The sequence below is a fragment of the Garra rufa genome, chromosome 2 (genome assembly GCF_049309525.1).
Source record: "Garra rufa chromosome 2, GarRuf1.0, whole genome shotgun sequence".
In the NCBI taxonomy this organism is placed as follows: Eukaryota; Metazoa; Chordata; class Actinopteri; order Cypriniformes; family Cyprinidae; genus Garra; species Garra rufa.
Window position 1 is genome coordinate 19,060,012 of NC_133362.1, and position 24,751 is coordinate 19,084,762.

At 36.5% G+C, this 24,751-nt stretch overlaps 1 protein-coding gene across 1 annotated transcript in view; it reads right to left on the reverse strand.

The window, feature by feature from the left end:
- The window catches only part of sobpa (sine oculis binding protein homolog (Drosophila) a), a 41,951-nt gene extending 18,130 nt beyond the window's left edge, over positions 1 to 23,821 (reverse strand). Inside the window, exons 1-6 of the mRNA XM_073835285.1 lie at positions 23,726 to 23,821; positions 14,561 to 14,632; positions 12,700 to 12,835; positions 9,283 to 9,480; positions 3,013 to 3,164; positions 2,229 to 2,252 (exon numbers count right to left, since the gene is read on the reverse strand). Coding sequence (XP_073691386.1) covers positions 2,229 to 2,252; positions 3,013 to 3,164; positions 9,283 to 9,480; positions 12,700 to 12,835; positions 14,561 to 14,632; positions 23,726 to 23,821 — 678 coding nt within the window. The remainder of the gene's footprint in view (positions 1 to 2,228; positions 2,253 to 3,012; positions 3,165 to 9,282; positions 9,481 to 12,699; positions 12,836 to 14,560; positions 14,633 to 23,725) is intronic.
- Between the last annotated feature and the right edge of the window lie 930 nt (positions 23,822 to 24,751).

Sequence of the window (24,751 nt, forward strand, 5' to 3'; positions counted from 1 at the left end):
CAAAAGATACATTTTTTGCAGAAGACAAAATGAGTACATTTTTTACCCTGATCGTAAAATTCAAAAAGTTTTCACCTCTGGCTTCTATTGTGTCGTGTTAACTTGCATATGCAAACTTTTGACTTTGACTGTTGCATACACATTTTACCTGCATTTTACCTACAAAAATCAAAATTACTAATATGTCCAGGCATTTTTATACCTATGCCTATTTGAGACTTCAACAAACTTTCAGTTTGAAACAAGAAGTCATGTATGATGTAAAGAGATAACACACTTAAAAATGAAAGTTCTGTAATAATTTACCTACTCTTGTGTCAGTAAAGTTTTAATCTTTAATTTTTTAAAGCATGTTTGAAGCTTGATGGTCATCTTCACTCCTTTTACTTTAATTGTATGGAAGAGAGCTGCCAGGATATTCTACAAAATATCTTCTTTTGTGTTCCACAAAAGATAAAATCATTTTTGTCTGGAATGACATGATGAAAATAATATGATAAAAAAATAATAAAATATACATTTTTGCTATTGAAATTATAGAAATTAATACTTTTATTTAGCAAGGATGCTTTAAATGTGATGATAAAGACATTTATAATGTTACAAAGACATTACTATTTCAGACAAAGGTTGTTCTTATGAACTTTCTATTCATCAAAGATATGTTTTTTGAGCAGCAAATCAGAATATGAGAATGATTTCTGAATGACCACGTGGCACTGAAGACTTGAGTAATAATGCTAAATATTCAGCTTTGAAATCATCAGAATAAATTACATTTTAAAATAAAATAGAAAACTGTTAACAGTAAAAATATATTTTTTATATTTATAGCTGTACTTTGGATCAAATAAATACAGGCTTGGTGAGCAAAATAGACTTCTTTAAAAAACATTAAAAATCTTACTGTTCAAAAACTTTTGACTGGTAGTGTATATTGTTATATATGCTATATATTATTAATATAAAAAATGCATACTGATTTTTTCATTATATTTTAGCACATTTTACCCACACAATCTCATTACTAATATGTCCAGGCATTTTTCTGTTTTTCGTAGATTCTAATGTTTTTTTTTTTTTTATCAGCATAAATATTTCAGCATAAATCAGCAGATATAATAAACATTAAATGATGTATAAATACTTCATACTTTAAATAATGCATGATTGTTTTTTTTTTTCCAAACAGTAATGAGAATGAGAATTTTTTCACTATGGTAATAATCAAAATTAGGGTGCTTAATTAATGTTCAACTGTCATGAAATGTCACAATGCAAAATTAATGACTAAATAAAATTGGCGTCATTTTTAGCACCATTCATTTTTACCAAAATAATAATTTCCTTTTTAATAATTGCCTATATTTTTTATTTATTTGTTTGTTTGAATTTGGGGTGAAATATAACCCAAAAATATGAATATGGCCAGTTCTTAACAGTTGTTGTGAATTTGTTGTCATGAAATTTAAAGTCCATTTGTGTATATACTGTCTATACATATGTCTATACTTTTTACTTCCGTATGTCTCTTTCATTTTCTGATTTCTGATATGTGCATGTACATCTATATGCTTGTTCTATATTCTAGTTTTAAAAAAATCATGTTTTACATCAACTATGTGAATAATATATATCAATGACCTGTATCTACAACCTTATAAGGTCTATGATTTCTATAGCAGATAAAAAAAATACTGAAGTACCGGTATGTTTTTTTTTTTTTACACATTTTATGCAGATCTGTGAGCTCTATGCCCCTGGGCATCTACACTGCTCAACAATTCATGAGATTTAAAAAATTGTTTGTTTCTGTTTTGTGTATCCACATTTTTGTGTGCATGACAGAAAGAATACGGTTGGAAAATACGTTATGTGTTTAAGCATATATGTGTGTGTGAGGCTCACAATTGCATGTTTGTTGGTCTGTTCATGCTGTCCACTCTGTCCTCAAACACACCACACACTAAGCGAGGGGTGGCTGTGAACAAACATGCATGCATGTGGGAGTGTGTACGCATGCATGTGAGACTCTTGTGTGTGATGGTGTATTTGTGTGTATGTGGATGTGTGTGCTTTTGTAAGCATGTGTATGTGCATCATTTATGTATGCCTGAGAGTGTTTGCATGCGTCCATGATACTATAGTTCCATCAGTGTGTGAATAAGTGTACAAGAGAGTCTCTAACACACACGAGGAGAGGAGAAATCCAAACACAGTATACTTACACTGCAATTCCTCACATATCCAAGCTTAGATAGAAGAGAAAACACACAATCAATATCTGTCTCACTCTGACGGCATGAGGTCTACATCTAAATCTAATCATTGCTGTTATGTTGTACTTTGCAGTACCTTTTGAGCTCTGCAATAAAATAAAAACATTCTTGTGTTGTATTTTAAGGAAATATTTCTTCTGAAGAGTAAGACTTTCAGAATATGCTCTGGGAAATCTCAGGTACTTAAAATGTATTAATAGCTTAGTTATTTACAACAAAAATTAACATGATGGAAAAAAAAGTTAGCTCATAATTTCTGCAATTTTATCAGAGACAAATCAGAAATGTAGAATTTTCTTAGCTGAAAAATAAAAAAATTGTAAATAATATATATAAACTTAAAAAAGAAAAGTGACTCATGCCATCAGCTTGTCTTTGTGGACCAACCAAGTATCAGTGAAGTACAAATACTAATGGATGAAAAAACATTTCTTATAGTTTCAGCAGATCAGAATAATAACCTAACAAAGATTCTAGAAATAGACTGCTGTTTATGGGAAACTGTGAATTACCATATAAAAAATGCTTCTTTCACACCTGTTTCTCTGTCTGATATGTGTTTAAAATCAGAAAAAAAGTTTTATGTCTCATCTAACAGAGTAAGAGTCATTTAAAGTTTTGAGCCAGAGATTTTAGTAACAATGAAGGTTAAGGCAGAACAGAGATAGTGATATGAGACAGAAGGAGCCTGATTGGCTGAGGGGACAGGAAGAGGCGGAGACGGGGCATTTACCTTGTTGCGTTTGAAGTAGGCACGTCGACAGGCAGCGAAGCATTTCTCGCTACAGAAACTCTTCAGTTCAGAGCCCATACTGAGAGAATAACGCTTCACTCCCACCTTCTGACACCACGCACACATTATCTGAACATTAGAGGTGTCCTCCTCTGAAAAAAAGAGAGAAAAAGAGAACGAATATATAAGGATTTATTCAGGCAACTTTTTGAAAAATAGAGAAATTTCAAATTAACCTTAACCATTGTTGTTTTTCCTTCATATTAGCTACTGCTTTAATAAGTCTAAATTTACCATAAATTCAAGTACATCAACATGTGAAACATACACTCTAAAAAATGCTGGGTTATTTTTTAACCCAAATGCTGGGTTCAGCCTTCATTTTATTGGGTTATTTTTTATATCTTTAGGTGCTGGGTAGTTTTTTTGCACTCTAAAAAATGCTGGGTATTTATTAACCCAAATTCTTTGATGAGTCTATTCATTTTTTTAATATATATATGTGACCCTGGACCACAAAACCAGTCTTAAGTCGCTGGGGTATATTTGTAGCAATAGCCAAAAATACATTGCATGGGTCAAAATTAAGGAAATTAAGTAAAGATCATGTCTATGAAGATTTTTTGTAAAATTCTTACTGTAAATATATCAAAATGTCATTTTTGATTAGTAATATGCATTGCTAAGAACTTCATTTGGACAACTTTAAAGGTGATTTTCTCAGTATTTTGATTTTTTGCACCCTCAGATTCCTAGTTTTCAAATAGATGTATCTCGGAATATATTGTCCAAATATTGTCCTATCCTAACAAACCATACATCAACAGAAAGCTTATTTATTGAGCTTTCAAATGATGTATACATCTCAGTTTTGTAAAAATTTAACCTTATGACTGGTTTTGTGGTCCAGGGTCACATATTTTTTACCCAGGTGCTGGGTAATTTTTTTGTAACTCAGCTGCTAGGTCGTTTTTACTGCCAATACAAATAATGAATCCCCTCACACACCTAACCAGCGCTGGGTCCGTGTAACCCAATGTTGGGTAGTCTGTGCCAAACCGGTTAAAGCTGGTTACACTCTAAAAAATGCTGGGTGAAATATGGACAAACCCAGAAATTGGGTTGTTTTGACCGAGCAAAACATTAAAAAATGTGCTACAAATGTGCAACAATTGCTTAAAAGTACTCTATTTCTTGCTTAAAATTAACCCAAAATACATTGGAAATGAAAATGTATTAATATATTCCATTTTAATAATGTATTACTGTAACTTCTCAATTATGATGAATATATAAGATGTAATTTAATGAACTAAAACAGTTAATTTCATCAAGTTTTCTTTCCTCAGATTCCCATTGGCTGCTCTTGCTTCTCCTTTCATGTCCTAAAAGGTTTACAGAACGTTTGACATTGAATAAAATATTGTATATGAACTGTTCTTGTCATATATACATAAAACCCATTGGGTTGCCAAATAACCCAGAAATGGTTGTTTTTAACCCAGCATTTTAAAAGTGTAGATACAGTTGAAGTCAAAAGTCTGCAAGATGTTAATTATTTGATGTTATTTTTTATTTATTACTTACCTGAATAAGACATTTCACATAAAATGTTTATAGAACATAATAAAAATAATAGAAAATAATAGTTGAATTTATAAAATCACCCTGTTCAAAAGTTTACATACACTTGATTCTTAATACTGTGTTGTTACCTGAATGATCCACAGCTGTGTTTTTTTTTTTTTTTTTAGTAATAGTTGTTCATGAGTCCCTTGTTTGTCCTGAACAGTTAAACTGCCCACTGTTCTTCAGGAAAATGGCTTTTCAGCATTTTTAGCATTTGTGTATTTGAACCCTTTCCAACAATGATTTTAAGATTCGTCTTTTCACAATGAGAACAACTGAGGGACTGAGAGAGGTAAATAAAATCTTGAATATAAAGATCAAGGTAAATTTAACCTATTTTGTCTTCTGGGAAACATGGAAGTATCTTCTGTAGCTTCTGATGGGCAGTACTAAATGGAAAAATAAAAAAAGTACACATCCTCATTCTGTTCAAAAGTTTACACCCCCAGCTCTTAATGCATATTTTTTCCTTCTGAAGCATCAGTGAGCATTTGAACCTTCTGTAATAGTTGCATATGAGCATAATGCTGAAAAACCAAAGAATTTGTGAGACCTGAAAGATTTTTCTGAAGAACAGTGGGCAGTTTGACTGTTCAGGACAAACAAGGAAATCATTAACATCTATCACTAAACAAAAAAAAAAAAAAAACACACACAGCTGTGGATCATTCAGTTAACAACACAGTATTAAGAATTTTATAAATTCAACTATAGTTTTCTCTTGTGGACTATATGTAAATTTCTTTTATGTGAAGTATCTCATTCAGTTCAGTACTAAATAATAAAAAATGTGCATTTTGTATGATCCCTCTTATACCCATACACTTGCAGACACATTCATCCACCATCTCAAAAACTTTAACATATTATAGACACACAGTATATAACGCAGAAACACATATACTCTGAGTGTTTGAACACCAAAGGCAATCTTTCTCTCAACAACCCACAAGAGGTTAAGAGAAACCTGTCATCATGCATCACCCCACACACATCAAGACTATATACGTTTGTATATTTTCTCATGTGTGTGTGCGTCAGTCAATCTGCCTACATCACAGTGCATGCCACATGATATTAGATCTTTCCCATCATGCTCCACTAACAACTAGAAGCTCGGCACAAGTGTTCGGGTTTGGGCGTTTGAAGTGTGAGCATATGTGAGTGTGTTTGGGAACGGGGGTGAGCGAGTTTCTAGGAGCCACAAAGACAAAAACCAAGCCACTTGATTCAAATGCAACTGACATTGCCACAACAGAAAACTGTTCACTTTTTTTGTTGTTTTCAGGAGGGGGAATTTTTGGAGACGTGACTCCCAACCTCAGAGTTAGTATGTGATCATTTTAATGCGTCTGCCCATGTCGAATGATTTCTCCTCAGAGATCTTTTACACTCTCACCCTCTAGCAGCTGCTTAATGATCAGATAAATCTGAGTGTGTGGAGAGAAAATGTCTGCCCATTAGACTTAACCTTTCCTCTCACCCCTCTCTCTCTCTCTCTGTTTCTTCTGCCTTTTGTAATGAGCATGTAGAGCAAGTTATATTTTGAGATAGAAATCAATTCAGAACTATGTTAAACATGTCTCCATAGGGTAAACATACAACATACTTTCTTAATCAAATACACTTTTGACCAAGCGAATCAAACTAATCAGCACAGGGAGAGGAGATCAGAGGAAAGAACCCAAAATCAAGCAGTTTTTTCTTAGTCATTTTCACACTCCTAGCTGCAAAGATGACGCATAGTAAAGACTGACACAAAAGAGAATACATTTTTGAATAAAGTCATTATTTTCTTTTCTTTGCACACAAAAAGTATTCTCGTAGCCTCATAAAATTATACTAGAAACTAGAAAGCTCTAGGATTTCATCAAAAATATCTTAATCTGTGTTCTGAAGATGAACAAAAGTCTTACGGGTTTGGAACAATATGAGGCTGAGTAATTAATGACAGAATTTAAATTTTTGGCTGAACTATCCTTTAATTTTAAGCATGGACAGAGCAGATATAAATCCTGTAAAGCAGGCTGGAAAAGGTACATGAAAAGAGAAAGTACATAAAGATATAAAAAGACCTTGCCTAACAAGCTGCATCATACAGTGCAACAAAGACTCAAAGTGTTCCTGTACAACCCTCAAAATACAAACATTCGAATATAAGACGGTTGCCATGGCAATTCTGTTTGTTTTTCCTCAGCACAGCCTCATTGCTCCATCCGAATCCCGAATTTAAGAGGGATCGTGCAAGTGTGTGTGTGTTTGTGGAACATCCGGTGGTAGAGCAGTACATACCTGCACTTCAAAAGCCCTCTGTCACTATGCGCATGCTCATGAATTATTCAAGAGGGCCACAGGCTAGGGGCGGGGATGGGGAGGGGGGAGTTGGCTTCTGTTGGTGTGGTAGTTAGCGAGTCTACACCATCTGTTTCTCACCACATCACACACATTAACGCACACATAAATACAAGCGCACATTCATAGACACATGCACACCAATACACCAGTGCACAAAACACTGGTTTAGGGATGCACCTCACCATGGTGCCGTCCCATCAGACACCATGACTTTGGTCTACTGCGCTATAACACACACTCTTACCCAACAATTAGAGTGAACTCTCATTGTCAAAATGCAAGCTCAAATGCATTTTATTTACATTTCTGTTTAAGGACCTTTATTTACAGTGGAGGCCAAAATTATTAGAACACTAGTATTTTCCCTTATTAAAAAATGGTTTTAAGTCAGTCTTTTTCTGTAGTGTGTCAGTAGGAAATATCAGTTTACATTTCCAAACATTCATTTTGCCATTAATTGTAAAAATCCAGTGAGATTTGCACAAGGAGTCTGACAACAGCCAGTGCTTCACACAGGGATCTGATCTCCTCATCATCCAGTCTGAAGAAACAAAACAAACTGAGACAGACTAAATCCAGAAGAACTGTGGCAACATCATCAAGATGCTTCAAAAGACCTACCTCCAAAACTACCTAAAAAACTATGCGCAAGTGCACCTAGGGCAAAAGCTGCTTTAAATGCAAAGGATGCTCACACCAAATAATGATTTAATTTAGGTAATAGAAGTTAATTGATGAAGAAAATCTATTTAGTGTATTATTTGCAACGGCATTCTCATTTTACAGCATGTTTACACAACTGCCTAAAACTTTTTACAATACTGTAGCTTTGCAGGTAGGTTTCTTGAAGCATCTTGGAGACGTTGACACAGTTCTTCTGGATTTGGTCTCAGTTTGTTCTGTTTCTTCATGTCATTCCAGACAGACTCGATGATGATGATGAGATCGGATCTCTGTGTGGAGCACTGGCTGTTGTCAGACTCCTTGTGCAAACAAAAATCTCACTGGATTATTACAATTAATGGCAAAATGAATGTTTGGAAATGTAAGCTGATATTTCCTACTGACGCACTACAGCAAAATATAGAAATAACTGACTTAAAACCATTTTTGTTTATCTGCTTCACAAACCCTATGTTTTTGTCTCAGCTATTAGAGATTCACTAGCAGCGGCATTGATTCAAGTGCTGTTATAAACACTAATTTAATATTCATATTTGTACAGTCACAGAGACTTTCACATGTTTAGTTTCAGTGTCTGAAGGATATGGTTAAAATGTTGACAAACGTATTAGAGTGACAGAGGGAGAGTACCGTTTCACTGTTTGGTTTATAAGACAAACAGTTTGGATATACATGGCAACATTTCCACAAATGGTCAAGCAATTAAAAAATTAAGATTATCAGTCTCATAAATATGCATATAAGAACGCTAACCCACAGTTCATAAACTTACAGTGTGAAATCTCGACACCTGACAGTCACTCGATTTATCGTGACTAAATTCAAGATGGCGGCAAACGGTAAATTTCCTCAAGGTACTGTCTGTATAAATCTTCTTGTAAATAAACTACCAGTGCTTTTTCAAAGTTCTCAATGTCTCGTTTTAAATGTCAGGGCCCTTGGAAGTCGACCAATGAAGTGTGGAGCTACTTTGTGCCTCGTAAATGGTGTAAAACAGTGATTTATTTACATGGCTAGTCCGATGCCCGAGGCACCCTCAACGACAACCTGTTGTTAGCATCGGCTAACTAGCGCCAGATTTCGGAGTGCAGGGGACAAGCCGAGATGAGATACAAAAGGTAAGTTCACACTCGGTATCATGATTCAACACACTCTAGGTCAATATCACACCGGACTTCTCCTTTAAGAGACATTGTTGTCACTACAGCTGCTTGAGCACGGAGAAAATGGCGGACAGTGTACAGATGGCTAAGGGTGGAAAAGTTGCTAATATAGGACAGTGTGTCAGTGGTTGTGAGTGGGGACTGAGCATTATGATGTCATACTGCTTAGAAAATCAAAATGGCTTGATAATTGAAACGGTTTAGATTTTTTGAGGATTAAAAAAAAACAGTGAATGGATTTTTATCATTGTAGGGTGGTTGTGTCCACACACTGCTAAGACACATTTAAATGCAAACACCATGTAAAAGTGAATTTTGCATCCGATGTCCCCTTTAAAGATAAAATCAGGAATAAATACAAAACCATTTATTTTGTTCCGTTGAATGTGCGCTTGTAAGTTCGATACTCAAATACTGCTTGTGCCACTGTGTTTCTTACCTGCTGGTGCTTTAATCAGAGGGGGCGGGATTAAGGGCACTATGATTGGCATGCCTCCGTGCTCCTTAGAGGAGGAGGGGTTTGCGGACGCCTCGGATGTCACTCCATTCCGTGAATTTGGAGTAGAGCCAGAGCTGTTGGCGTGTGGTGGAGAACCACTGCTGTTCTCCACTGTGGATGCTTTTGGCAAAGAGTTCTCTAGAGAGGAGAGAAAACCAATGGTGGGTCGTTTATGATGCTGTCGTAAACCACTCACAGTGTGAAATACATAAGGTTAGCGGGATCTATATTTGTTGTGTGAAATGTCATTGGTGGGTTTGACTGTCATGGAATTCAAATGGCCACGATCAATTCATTGTAGTCAATATGAATTCTTAGCTGACCCTGTTTACATTCTCAATGGATTTATTGATTTATTTTCCGCTGAAACTATTTTCTTTTTGTTCTGACTTCACTTAGGCCACAGGGCTGTTGGATTTTTTTTTTTTTCTGAAGAAACCATGTAGAGTGTTTTCACAATGTGTCATCAATTGGACTTAATAGCGGCACTGAACGTAACAATGCCACTGAACCGAACAAAACGTGCATATTTTGCTAATTATTTGCATATTATTGCTGCTGAAAATGATCAATTATTGTTATGTTTTGGGCTGTACTAATCGGACCAGTAAAACATTTGAAATACTATAGACTGCCAAAAGTTCTAACAAACCAAGGAGAAGAGTGCAAAAACTGTCTGTGGAACAGAAGACGTTTGTGGTTGGCCAAACTAAACGAGGATCTCCAGGGCAGTAATCTTGACAACATTCATGTTTGTTCTTATCGTTTTCAGTCAGGTAGGTGAAATATTAGGCTAATATCTTAATTAATACCGCTTGTACGTATCTTTACCACCTATTAACTTTAGTTTGTCAAAATATTGCACCCTTTCCTGCTTCCTAAGTCCTTCTCTATGTGATTTAGCAGCTTCCACAATTTTTTCCATGGTTTAGACAGCTTAAATTAGCAGAACAACATATTCAGTAGTATATTGACCGTGCAATCCATGCTGTTGTTTACATCTGAGCACTGCCAATATGGCCATGCATCCGGGCAACTGACCAAACGGTGAAGTAAGTGCAAACCCTCTATCATTTTCAGATATTATTATTCATATTCTATATTTTTTCTGATTAATGTACTGTTTTGCTTAGAGATACCACATTACGGAATAAAAATGGGTTGTGTATTGTTGTGGCTTTATATTGACTAAAAGAGCTTGGTATGCGTATTCAGTATTTACTGCATAAGAAATTGTTAAAATACAGCTAAACATATTTTATTGAGGATCAGTGTTTAATTTTTAATTCTCAAGTCATTCACAACTCTGGGACCCTGAGACTCTAGCAGTATCTCAAACGTACACCTCACATTACTGTTTTGATTTGTAACACAACAGAAATCCGATTAAAATAGCTCTTACAGAGTCCAGAGACGACATTCCCATACTACACACATACACCTCCACCTGCAGCAAATAAGACAAGATTCAACAAGGGCACCCAAACAGATTACTGGTAGATAGCAGAAAAGCCCATTTGTAACTCTAACGGCAGGCTCGTTTAGAGACGATCACGGCTAAACGAGTTAATTAAGTCTGATTGTCCTTCGCCTAATCTCTCCACTTCCAGCAACATCAACTAACAATAGTGAAATATCGTAATCTGCGGCTGCGGATTTGTCTGACGGCAGAAAGTAATTACGGCGAGCATCACATGGCAGGCGTGGTAGGTTGGAGAAATGTGGCGCTAGCTGGGAACCGTCTAATGCCTAAATCACCATTTTCTTTAATGGAGGCTGGAGTATGGACTTAGCAAGGAATTAGCCAGCTCATTGTTTCGGCATCTCTTTCTCTGTCCCCACAGGGCCGCAGAAAAAAATGGCTGACAGTTTAAGACTCTCTAATGCTCTGGCACAGAGGCCAGCCAGGAGACAAGCATGGAGGGTGCAAAGATAAAGCTGTTGGTTTATCGGAGTGCTCTCGGGGGAACGGCGGAGGAAGTTCAGGAATTTAACGGTGCATTCTCTTTTTAACAACAGTTCAAATCTGACAGTCCTTGTTTTCGCTCCTGTCCTTGTCAGGATTTTGTGTCTTATTACCGCTCTAGAATTCCCTCTAGGCTCTTTCTGGTGGCAAACAGGTTTGTGAAATTAACCTGCCACAAAGAACCTATGGGGAATTAAGGGATGATAATATGATAAAAATTCATGCAAGTTCTGCATATTAGTGTCAACTGTTCAGAAGATACAGAATATATACATAAGATACTGAAACTTTCTCTGAATTTAAATCTTAAGTGTGAGCAGAGAAGAAGAAGATTTCAGGTGCCCAAATAATCGTGTCTAGACAACTAATCAAAATTACACTATTGCTCAAAAGTTTGGGGTCTGTAAGATTTTTTTGGTAACACTTTACACTAAGGTTCATTAGATTACATTAGTTAACATGAACTAAAAATAATACTTCAACACTAAGTCTTAGTTGTGTTTGTTAACATTAGTTAATGCACTTTGAACTAACATGAACAAACAATGAATGACTGTATTTTTATTAACTAACATTAACAAAGTTGAATAAATAGTGTAATAAATGCATTGTTCATTATTCATTCTTTTTAGTTAATTATTATCATTATAATACTAATGTTAAAAAATGACACCTTATTGTAAAGTTTCACTGTTTCACTTGTACAATTTGGTAACACTTTACAATAAGGTGTCATGCATTTATTACACTATTTATTCATCTTTGGTCATTTTAGTTAATAAAAAATACAGTTGTTCATTGTTTATTCATGTTAGTTCACAGTGCATTAACTAATGTTAACAAAGACAACTTTAATTTTAATAATTCATTAGTAATTGCTGAAATGAACATTAACTAAGATTAATAAATGCTGGACAACTATTGTTCATTCTTAGTTCATGCTAACTAATGAACCTTATTGTAAAATGTTGCACTCAATTTAAAATAAGTTTTTTTTTAATGTAAATTGTGATGGCAAAGCTGAATTTTTAGCGGTCATCAATGCCACATGGTCCTTAAAAAAATAAGATCCTTCTCATATGCTGATTTGGTGCTCAGTATTTCTTATTAATATTAATGGTAAAAACATTCGTTTTTAGGATTCTCTTATGGATACAAAGTTAAAACATAATTTATTTAAAATACAAATCTTCAAGTAGTTCTACTTTTGTAACACTATAAATGTTCTTACTGTCACTTTTGATTAGTTTATTGTAGTCTCGCTGAATAAAAGTATTAATTTCCTTTCCAAAAGAAATAAATCTTACCAACCCCTGAATTTTGAACAGTACTACTATATGCTATGTGTAAATGTGTAAAAGATAAAGTTCTGTGTCTAAGTCAGATCTCACCTTTCAGGACAGAGATGTGTTGCCGCATTTCTCCATCAGGGTAGTTGCGGATCTCTATGTCATCTGAGTCTCGTAACTCCACTTTGTCGTATCCGTACCATCCAAGCAACTCATTCATGGTGTTTTCGGCAAAGCTCTACAGAGAGAGAAAAACAGAAAACAATTTAAAATGCAAATTTACTTTTTGGAAGTTGATTTTTATTGTAAGCTGTAAGGAGTCAACTAATTTATGCTCACGTATCATAGGTTAATCCTACTGAAGCCTATTTTTTTGATTACAGTATTAGTCATTTCATAATGTTCTTACTGAAAATGCCTCCACACACATACACAGAGGGAATCTGAAAGAGTGAATAATTGCAGTCTGTTTGGGAGGTGTACTGTGCTGAGACAATCGATGTAAAAACCTCTGAGTGGCAGATTTTGCAATGCGGATAAACAAAATCTCCACAGGGAATCTTATGTTTGCATGGCTACTGTGAACCAAGGCCAAAAGTAGTTTCATCCAAGAAATCCACTAGCTCATCAATAGACCAAATCTGACTTGAAAATAGCTTCAAACATTTCAGCTCCATATCCTTTTAAGAATGAAATCTGGAGAGGCTATAGACTGACCAGGGCATCAAACAAACATCTTGCAAACAACACTAAGCCAGACAACCGGAGAACAGAAGAGGAAAAAGCATTATTAACAAATCAGAGCTGAGCTGACCGGACCAAAGCCCAATCTGTGAAGCTTCAACCTGCTAGCCAAAAAACATAGGTCATAGTTTATGAGATTTTAATGTCCATTTGCCCTGTCTCTGGCAACAATTTTTTTTTTTTTTAATTACCTCAAAATGTGCCAAACATCTCTGTAAATGTTTGCTTAATGAATAGAAAACTGCTTATATGTAGAAAACAGAGTGTTCAGTAAGATTTTTGATGCTTTTTAAAGGACATGTTTATTTGATTAAAAATACAGGAAAAAATGTAATATTGCTGTTTCAATATACTTTAAAATATAATTTATTCCTGTGATGCAAAACTGTATTTTCAGCATCATTACTCCAGTATTCAGTGTCACATGATCCTTCAGAAATCATTCTAATATGCTGATTTATTATCAGTGTTGGAAACCGTTGTGCTGGTTAATATATTGTTTTTGAACCTGTTAATTTTTTTTTTTTCAGAATTCTTTGATAAATAAAATGTTAAAAAGAGCATCATTTATTTAAAATAGAAAACTTTTGTAACAATAAACTCTTTCTAAGTTTTGACAGAAATTAATACTTTTGTTTAGCAAGGATGTGTTAAATTGATAAAAAGTGATAGTAAAGACTTATATTGTTAGAAAAGATTTCTATTTGAATGAATGCTGCTCTTTTTTAACTTTTTATTCACCAAAGAATCCTGAAAAAAGTATCAGAGGTTCCAAAAAAATATTAAGCAGCACAACTGTTTCTAACATTGATAATAGCAGTAAATCAGTATATTAGAATGATTTCTGAAGAATCATGTGACACTGAAGACTGGAGTAATGGCTGATGAAAATATAGCTTTGCATCACAGAAATAAATTATATTTTAAAGTATATTAAAAATGTTATTTTGAATTGCAATGATATTTCATAAAATTACTTTTTTCTGTATTTTCGATCAAATAATTGGAACTTTGAAAAACATGAAAAATCTTACTGATCACATACTTTTGAGTGGCAGTGTATATGAAATGATATTTTTTTAAATTTTGTTTTAAAATCTCAATGTATTCAACTCTAAGACATAAGGGAGCATCTAAACATTCAGATATTTATTTCTATACATGTATTATTTATTCTTGTCACTTTTTCTGTTTTAGTCAGTCTGAGGGAGGCTCTCACCATCAAGTAGGGCGAGTTGCCATGGAGATTGCCTGCCTGCCCCGCCCCTGGGTGGGGCCGATTGGACGGGACCTGATGAGACACGAGTCAACAACTGTCAATCAAACATAGAAACTGTCAGTCAATCGCATTAACTGTCAAGCAGCATGTATTTTGGGACATAAACATATTAGATTTATATGGGCCTTTACTCTTTAACATATTTACTCTCCAGGATACACTACACCACTACATTAATGAACACACATAGACATGTAATCTAACAAAAACAAAAAAAAAACAGGCTAAATAAGGGATACACTTTAATGTTATATGTTATAATGTAATATAATCTTTCATAACTGTTGGATTGTTCTACAGCGTATTTAATATCACACATCTACTTTTTACAGTACAAACTGATGAACCACTTTTCCACTCCTTCCCTGCACTTCTGCTGTACCGCCACCAGGTGTCTGTCCTGCCTCTGGTCTGTAAGGTGAGGCGTCTGTTTTAGGATTGAGTTCACAAGGTCAGTCACAATGCAGTAATCACACCCTGTCCACAGGAAACCCTACTAGACTGTATCAGCACAGCACGGATCAATCCAGAATCACCTGAGCTCCGCTCTAAAGTGTTTTCAGACACTTCTAAAGTTCTGATTGTCTGGGAACACCAGCTGAGCTGAGTTCAAGGGGCCCAACAGTTCCTCAAGAGTGCTTACTTGACTTAGAGTGTTAACATGGGGTCACACAGTCAAAGCTAAGGTCACATGTATATACAGTAATTATTCAAATATATACAAGTGCCCAGAAAACTAATTTTGGGATTTAAAGGGTATTACTCACCGTTATGTCATTCCAAAACCTTCGTTCATCTTCGGAACACATATTAAGATATTTTTGATGAAATCTAAAAGCTTTCTGACCCTGCATAGACAGCAATGCAACTGACACGTTCAAGGCCCAGAAAGGTAGTAGGACATTGTTAAAATAGTCCATGTGACATCAGTGGTTCAACTGGAATTTTATGCAGCTATGTGAATACTTTTTGTGCGCAAAGAAAACAAAAATAAGGAGGAGACGGCGTTCTGATGTAGAACCCAGATGCGCTGTGCCATGTTTACAAGCAGAGGTATGCTCACACATCTGTCATTACTTTTGTTTTCTTTGCACACAAATAGTATTCTTGTAAGTTCATAACATTATGGATGAACCTCTGATATCACATTGAATATTTTAATGTTCAGAATGGTTCTTACCACCTTTCTGGGCCTGGGAACATTTAAGTTGCATTGCTGTCTATGCAGGGTCAGAAAGCTCTTGGATTCCATCAAAAATATCTTAATTTGTGTTTCAAAGATGAACAATGGTCTCACAGGTTTGGAACGACTTGAGAGTGAGTAATTAATGATAGAATGTTCATTTTTTGGTGAAATATCCCTTTAACATTTAATTAAACTTTTTTTTATTTTAGCAAATGTTTATACATTTATTACAGTGCCCAGTGTTCACTTTTAAATACAAAGGGCCAAAAATCAGTCACACTTGTTTGAGGGCTGTGGATCAAAAGTAAATGTTATGTTATTTTTAACTATATTGTATTAAAATCATTTTTTTAATTACTTTTTATTAACACTTAAAATTATTTTTATACAAATGTATTGTCATTATTGTTTATAGTGTAAAAACTTTATAAAACTAAAACATGTTAAAAAATTATAATGAAATTAAAATATGCTTTAATAGCATATTAAATGCCTCTATTTTTCCCTCCTCTTGTGATAAGGAATGGCAGGGCAGGTCAATTTAAAGGTCATCACGGACCAACTTTGTTGTTGGTTGATGTTAGCTTCTAATTGAGAGATAGATCACCCAAAAATGAAAATTCTGTTGTTAATTACTCACCCTCATTTTCCAAACCCATAAGACCTTCGTTCATCTTTGAAACACAAATGAAGATATTTTGGATGAAATCTGAGAGCTTTCTGACCCTGCATAGACAGCAAAGGGTCCTACCACAGTCAAGGCCCAGAAACACAGTAAGGACATAGTTAAAATAGTCCATGTGCCATCAGTGGTTCAACTGCAATTTGAAGCTACAAGACTTTGTTCAACAATTCTTCTTCTATGGTTGAACCACTGAGGTCACATGGACTATTTTGTTGATGTTTTTGGTACCTTTCTGGACCTTAACTGTGGAAGGACCCTTGCTGTCTATGGAGGGTCAGAAAGCTCTCGGATTTCATCAAAAATATCTTAATTTGTGTTCTGAAGATGAACTAAGGTCTTACGGGTTTGGCAGCATGAGGGTGAGTTATTAATGACAGAATTTTAATTTTTAGGTGAACTAACCTTTTAAAAATGGAGAAACGGCTATTAAAGTGACACAATAAAAGGTTTGTTATACATGTTTTTTTTTCATCCAATCGAAGTGCATGCACAAATCTATGCATGCACATGTAACCATTACAAAACAAGTTTAGAAAACATTGTTACAAAGCACAGAGGAAATCTGCCAATTTAAATCGTCCCCATGTGCATCACTGCTGTGAGTTAGTCTTTAATAAGTGCTGCTTGAGTTCTGTCAAATGCTCTGGATCCTGCACTAAATGTTACTCTATACACATAATTGCAATCTGAAATTCCCTGCACTCCTCCCCTCAGAAGGCCGCCCGGTAATTACACACGCTCTGATAAAACCAAAAAATCACTATGAAAAAAAAAAAAAAACAGATAGAGAGAGAAAAAAATACTGCTGTGCTTCTTCCCTTATAGAGACTAAATGAAATGGGAAATGTTTGGAGAGAACGCTTTTCATGGTAGACTGAAACATCAGCGAGAAAAGTTACAAGATACGAAGCGGCAAATCTCATTCCCTCTCTGCCGCCTTCCCTCTCTGTTCGCCGTGATTGTGACGGCAGGGGGAATCGGACACCCTGCGCGCAGTAACAAGAGTAGGTCACTGTACACCATGATAAAATTCCCTCCTCCCTTCACCAACTTTCCTTCTGACCAACCTCGTCTCCCTCTCTCTCTCCTCCCAACCCACACTTTTCCATTCCCTTCTTGCTTTTTTCTCTTGTCCCTCTCTCATCCTGAATATCACTTTCTTTTTCTCTCTTCCATACTCTCTCCCTCTTTCTTTCTCCCCCCCCCCCACCACCACCACTATGCTCTGCTTTCATTTCCATCTACCTTCCTTGATATCCGATCTGGCCTGTATTCTCAGCTTTCAGTTTTTACAGCTTAGGCTGCCTATTGCTGTATACATTCCTTTCTCCTCTCCCTCTCTCTCATCCCCCTCTCCGTCGGGGCAATCACCAGCACGGGGCTTATTTTACCATGCTGCACATGAAAGCAGACGGAGATGAAGGCAACACTGTCAGACGTCTCTTCTGTGTATCTCTCTCAGAGGTATAATCCTCCACAAGGCCACATTGTGTACAATCTACCATATCTCTTTGGTTGCTTCTTTCCTTTTGCTATTTTTCCTTTGTCTCATTTCTCAGAAGTAAGAGAAAAATTAAACAGAGATTTGTTTTAAGCAGCACCAAAGCAAGGGACTCCTCATAGGCTGGGTGTGTATGTGTGTGTGTGTGTGTGTGTGTGTGTGTGTTGGTGGAAATCTGATACGTGAGAGGGAGAAATTCATAATGCTCAGGTCTCAAGTTCTCACTGAGGCAATAAGAGAGAAGTGCAGAGTAAAACGCAGATTATATTTATACACACACGCTCTTTATGTGTTACAGTATGCTTTGTTTGTGCATGTCGGGGGTTATTTACATAGGTACAGACCCTCAAACAGGAAGTGACTGTGGTAAAAAAGTGAAGACTTTTCCTTCACCTTCAAAGAACAAGCAACCAGACTTCCTAAATACACACATATATACTTACTTTCAAGAAAAAAGCTACAAAGCTGTCACTAGGTTGGTTTTCTAAGGTGCAAAAGCTAATAGGTACCTTATTTACCCCTTTAAAGCTTCTTTATAAGTATATATTAGTGTCTAAAGTGTCCATATTAGTACATTTGAAAAGGGTACTGAGAGTGTAGAGCTCACAGTTGAAAGCATGAAAGAGTTTAAGCCTGAAAAAAATGACGCATTTGATAATACAGCTGGGATGGGAGTATTCAACCTCGCTGTGATTTTCGCCCCTGTTACTGACACCTGTTCGCGCATGTATCTCAGACCCCTCAAACAGACCCTTGCTCTAAACCCTCCTCTGGTTACTCTACACCGCATATCAAATTTAGCTTTGATTCCACAGAACCTGATCTGTGTCTGTTGACGCAAATGTTTGGGGAAAAGTTTTGTTTTGTCTCCATGGCTTTGCTGTTTCCTGTTTTTCATGTTACATGGGGCGTGACACGCGCACATTGTTCATCTGCGCCGTTTGCATATGCATAGGACCACCGCCCTCAGCTGTGGCGGCGTCTCTGTGGTCTATCTGTGGTAGCTGTATGGGGTATCTGCATGGGGTATCTAGGGCACCTGCATGTGTCTGGCGAAGACGTATGGGATGTTGTTGTACGGATGTAACCACATATGCAGGACTAGGGAAATCAAAAGTGATAATTTAAGAACTAATCTTTGTTAGTCAAACCACTATTTTGAATTATACACTCCTAAATCTGTGGCATTTGAGGTTTTACATTACACAAAAGGTTCTTCAGATTATTTAAGAACTGTTCACTGAAAGGTTCTTTGGGGAACCCAAAGGTTCTTCCATGGAAATGCTGCAAAGGAACCTTTTGGAACCTATGGACTCCTAAAAGCTCCACTGAAGTGCATTGAAACACGCAATGTTATTATGTATTGACGTAATTTCAACTGAAACAGGAAAAAAGGGCAGGACATATCAAGCAGTCCCGCCTCCTTTTTAAAATAACGCAAATAGCGTTTTGTTTGTATCACAGCTTGGGCTACAGCCGTTGAGCCGTTGAGCCGCTGAGTATGACAACCACAATCTCATCCATATCGCTGTAAAATATACCATTCGGTGTAGAATTCAAATGAGTCCGATACGCTTTGTGGTCTGCGCTGACTCATATGCGCATATGATCCGTTCCGTACCATCGTGTCTTTAGACTTGGGCAGACTGTGTGTGCACGCTGCGGCATGCGAAACCATACTTCATTCACCCCAATGCATATTTACACTGTCTGAATCGTTCCCTATCCCATATTTAGTGCACTACGTGCCATTCACCGTACAGAAAATACCAATTCTGTGATCAAGTGACCGATTTCAGCTGCAGCTACAGCGTCTATTTATAGTGTAGGGGGCGGGACATTTTGGATTCTAGAGAGCATTTGATTGGACAGAAAGTTTGATGAGATGCTGAAGTGCAGGGTAATGTCATCAAAATCGTTGACCAATATTTGTGGAAGGCTTATGTCTTGTAAATGTGAATTTTGTCACTGTTTTGAAACACATAACTTTAAGGCTAACATATTCATACTAAAAGCCAAAAAACTTCCATTTTGATTTCATGGGGACTTTAAAGAATATTCTTCTAGGGTATGATCTTTTAAATTATCTTTCAGGCAGCAATTTGTAACTTTTTGGTAACACTTTACAATAAGGTTGATTAGTTAACATTAATTAACTACATTAGTCAACATGAACTTAGTTAATGTTAATTTTAGCATTTACTAATGCATTATTACAAACAAGTTGTGTTTGTTAACATTAGTTAATGCACTGTGAAGTAACATGAACAAACAATGCACGACTGTATTTTTATTAACTAACATTAACTAAGATTAAAAAATATTGTAATGTATTGTTTATTGTTTGTTCCTGTTATTTAATACATTAACTGATGCCAACAAATGACACCTTATTATAAAGTGTTAGCAGTGTGTATAAGATTACAGTCAATCTCACACTTCATCACATAACTGCTTTAAAAATCTCTTCATTATTCATTTTTGCAAATTTTAGTTAGTTGAATCCCATCAGAGAGATCGAAGGGTGAGAAGGTTTGTTGTGGGTGGTTGTCTGTGAAAAACACCTGTGTGTTTCAGAATAGCTGAGGCAATTATGATCATCATATGTCAATTATTTGAGAAGTTCCCTAGTTGACGCATATCAGCATATCAGTGTGAAAAGCTGTGCCTAAGTCCAGCTAGTACACTATAAATGACAAAAAAGATATACCACAGAATTAATGTGTGTGTATAAAATGTAGTACAACCCATTAACCAGCATGCTCAGCTAATTTGCTGTTGTATTTGCATGTTTGTATATGTTACCAAAGAAGGTGGTGCCTGATCACGGCACTGTTTTGTTATGGTGTATGACTATGTTATCTTTTTTTGTTACAGTAAATGATGAGTGTAATGTTAATATTATATAAAATCTGTTATATAGGTGTAATTTAAAAAAAAATAATAATCCTGAGGTGAATTGCTGCTGAATGCTGTCTGGAGCATTTGGCTTGAAATAGTTGGTAGGGTTAAAATGTGGTCTAATGGTCTCACAAATGGCTCTCTCTGTCAAAAGCAAGGCAGAGATCAGCTTCATCCACAGCCCTGTGATAAAAATGACAACTGTACGGATAAAATAACAGACTTGTGCTTGACTGGTACACACAACACCCCTTACAAAGCCAGCACTCACCACAGACCTTTGGAGATGAGCATAGTAAATTACAGAAGACAACAAAGACTAAACAGAGTGTGACACATTTGAATTATCGGGAGAAATCACTAAATTATGCACTAAATTCAACAGATTAAAGACGAGCAGTGCACAAGCTGTTATGTATAAGCCACAGTGTTTAAACTGAGTTTTATAAGTCACTGTCTACCTCACTTAGGTGACAGTTTTTCCAGCATCATTCATCAACACCTTTATTCTTGTCATATTTTAATCTCCTATTTAGTAACCCAAAAGGGTATATTACAGCTTCTTCTGTAAGCTGACAAAATGCCAAATCTTTTTAACTTATCATGTGCATATTTGATAATGCTTTTGATAGCACCCATTGTCCAGGCTTTTATTTGTTCCACTTTTAGAACGGGAAGGAAAAAAACATAATGGAAAACAAGTAAATGGAAGATTCACACCATTTGAGAAGCAAGGTATTTGTTCTAATCGCTTTCTGTCAGAAACTGACTGTACAAAAATTGATTCCTTATTAAAGGAAAGGTCAGCAGTGTGAAAGACAATGTAAACTTGTTATAAGGCAGCGATGTGTTTTCACTTCAATTCATTGATAAAACAAGCAGCAGACAAAGGAAAAAACTCAAACGCTCAAAAAAAAAAAAAAAAAAAATTTTCCAGATCTATTAATTTTATTTATTGATTACAATTGCAAGTAATATTCGCACAGATATTAAACTTTTGATGATGAACGTTTTTCAGTTTCTAAATTAAAATTAAGTTTCTAAATTTTAAAGTTCGAAAACATCTAAGACTGCAAAAAAAGAAAAAGGTGTGATGAAAAGGCTGAAATTCTTGAAACAAAATATCAATTTGTTTTTATTATAATTTATATAAAAAAAATAAAGTGGTTTTGTTTTATTAAGTAATATTTGAAAAAACATTTGTCAGCCAAATCAAAGTTAGTTATGTAACCAACATGCATGCAGCGGTTTTGTTGTCATTTGACATAAACAGGAAATGATATCACAGTAAAGACCTATACAGACCCTGGTGTCTGTACTGTTTTTTTTTTTTTTTTTTGTTTTTTGTTTTTGTTTTTTGTTAATGAAAATGCAAGGTTAGGTGAAGTCAAACAGAATAACCTGAATGAAACTTTAAGATTCATGAGATTCATGATAAACAAAAATGTATGATAACTGTAAATAAAACACCAAACCTAACTAAAAATAGATAACAGACACATTCTTTTTAAATAATGACTAAATAATTCGGTGGGTTCAGGCCCCCTGAAACCTCCAATAATTCACACCTCACATGAAACAGCTTCAGAATAAGTCAGTTTCTGCAAGGGCAGCATTGCATCCCTCTCTTGTGTATGTGCGTGTGTGTGTGTGAGCGTTACGTCAAACTGAAAGATCGGTGGCGTTTAAGGAGACCGGGGAGACGCACGCGTGTATCTCCGCTACAGGTCGATCAATATCTGTCAAATTTAGAGCCCCGGTGGACCTGTGAGCATCGCGCAGGTTCCGTTAAATAATCACTGTCAAGAAAAGAAAGCAAACGGAGCAAATTCACCAAAGACACACATGCGTTTACAGTGACCCAAACACGTTATCAAATTAATAATAACAATAATGAAATGCGTCTCTGTGTACCACGATGTTGCTATCAGAATGAACGTAGCTCGATCTGATAAAGAGCACAGATAAATTCTGGCGTTTCCAAAACATTAGGCTGCATGGCAGCTGATGCAAACGCTTCAGACAATGAGCACCACAAAACCAGGAGACAAAGCGCCTGTGTGCGCCTTCAAAACATACTAACGCACGGCTCTCCTCAAACAGAAAAAAAAGTGAAAGAATGTCCCTAGTTCTTGAATAAACGAAACTATGATTGTATAAACCAAATACCCCCAAAAGGCTTTTAAATGTGCATTTGTCACGATCAGACAGCGCTCAGTCAGTGTAGAACAGATGAACATCTGGAGTGACCAGCGCTTCTCATCGGAACAGCTGGACAGCTGCACCCTTCCAGCATGTTTTCCATTTCATTATTGAGTTTTACGCTGTTCTGGTGCTTCTGTGTTGTTTAGCAGAGTGATAGTAACGCGCTAGTAGTAGTAGTAACGCAGCAGTTTGACGCGGAGACTGACGCACTGGATTTTCCATCAACTACAGTGGGGATTTCACTCTAAACCATCTCGTGATGTGACTGTGGACATTTTATACTTTAGGCGCGTATGACATGGAAAGGCACATAAATATGTGTTTAAATAAAATCCATAATGCAGTGTACAACTAAATGGACTATCTCAAGCATTGGAAAGCAAGACTGGAGAGGTTTGGAACGTGTGTGAATTAAGCTGAAAAAAGAAACGGGAGGAAAATAATGCCGACCTGTTCTGCAACCCAGAAAAAAAAAATCAAAGTTAGCTGATTAACCCCAAACACACAGCGCTTGAATGAATCGGTTCTCTATATTCAGTCCGAGGGCGGAGCGGCGGTGCGCTCAACGCATCCAAAAATGACAAGCCTTTATGGGCGCCAGTGAGAGAGAGCGCACGCACAGCCTACCTTCATCTCTGCGTTAATTTCCCTCTTCACGGGGTGAGCTGGCTTTCTGCTCCTCTTGTTTTCCGGAGGTCTTCCCTCTTTCTCCATCTCAGCCATGTTTTCTTTAAATCTCTGTCAATATTTGGGGGTAAAAACCCGGCGGGCGCACGGCACGGAGCGAGGCGGGGCCGTTTCAGAGTTGCGGAGTGGCAGCGAATGGCAGGCGTGCGAGAAGCCTCAGTGAAGTTGATGCTGCTGGTGCTGCTGCTGCTGCTGCTGTTGCGGGCTCACCGTGCCCGGTCGAGTCAGCCATCTTCTGCCTGCTATTTCTCAGCGGTCTGAGCGTAAGCAGGATCGAGCCCTCTCGGAAAGCCAACCGAGAGGTTGAGAAAAAAAAGAGAGAGCCAGACAGGGGGAGGGGCCTCCGCCGTAACTCTATACGGCCACGCTGATCCCGGGAAGGCTATTTCCTCCCCAATTTTCCACAGATCGGTTTTCACTCAGGACTCCACGCGTGGCGGAGGTTGTCGCGCGATAGGAGTGAATAGGTGCCGTTGTCTGATGTGTTATCGTTCACCCCGAGCGCGTTATCAGCGCTCCGCAGGGGGTGCTTGATATTGTCAGACGAGACAATTAATAGAAATAAAACAGTCAAGGGGTCCTTTTAATTAAACATCTTTGAATGGGTGGAATTATCATAATGGCTGTTAGTGTTTAGAAGACAGATATCTGCAGGTAATTAAAACCCACTCTGAAGGTGTATGTGTGAGTGACAGACAAGGATTTTACAGAGGCAAAACGAATGGGTTACAAGTAAGGGAATGAGGTGTATGCCTCAATAAGACTTTATAAGCACGGTGTTTCCCATTAAAATTTGTCCCTTAACACTGTCTTTTAATTTAGCTTGTCTGATAAGATGATCAAAAAAGTTCTTAAATCATTTTTTTTAATTACCATGAATTGTATGGGTCCAACAATAAGCAAACAGAAAATACATAATCCATAAATCCATAAAACTTGACAGAAAAATGCGCTGTAAAAGTCTTT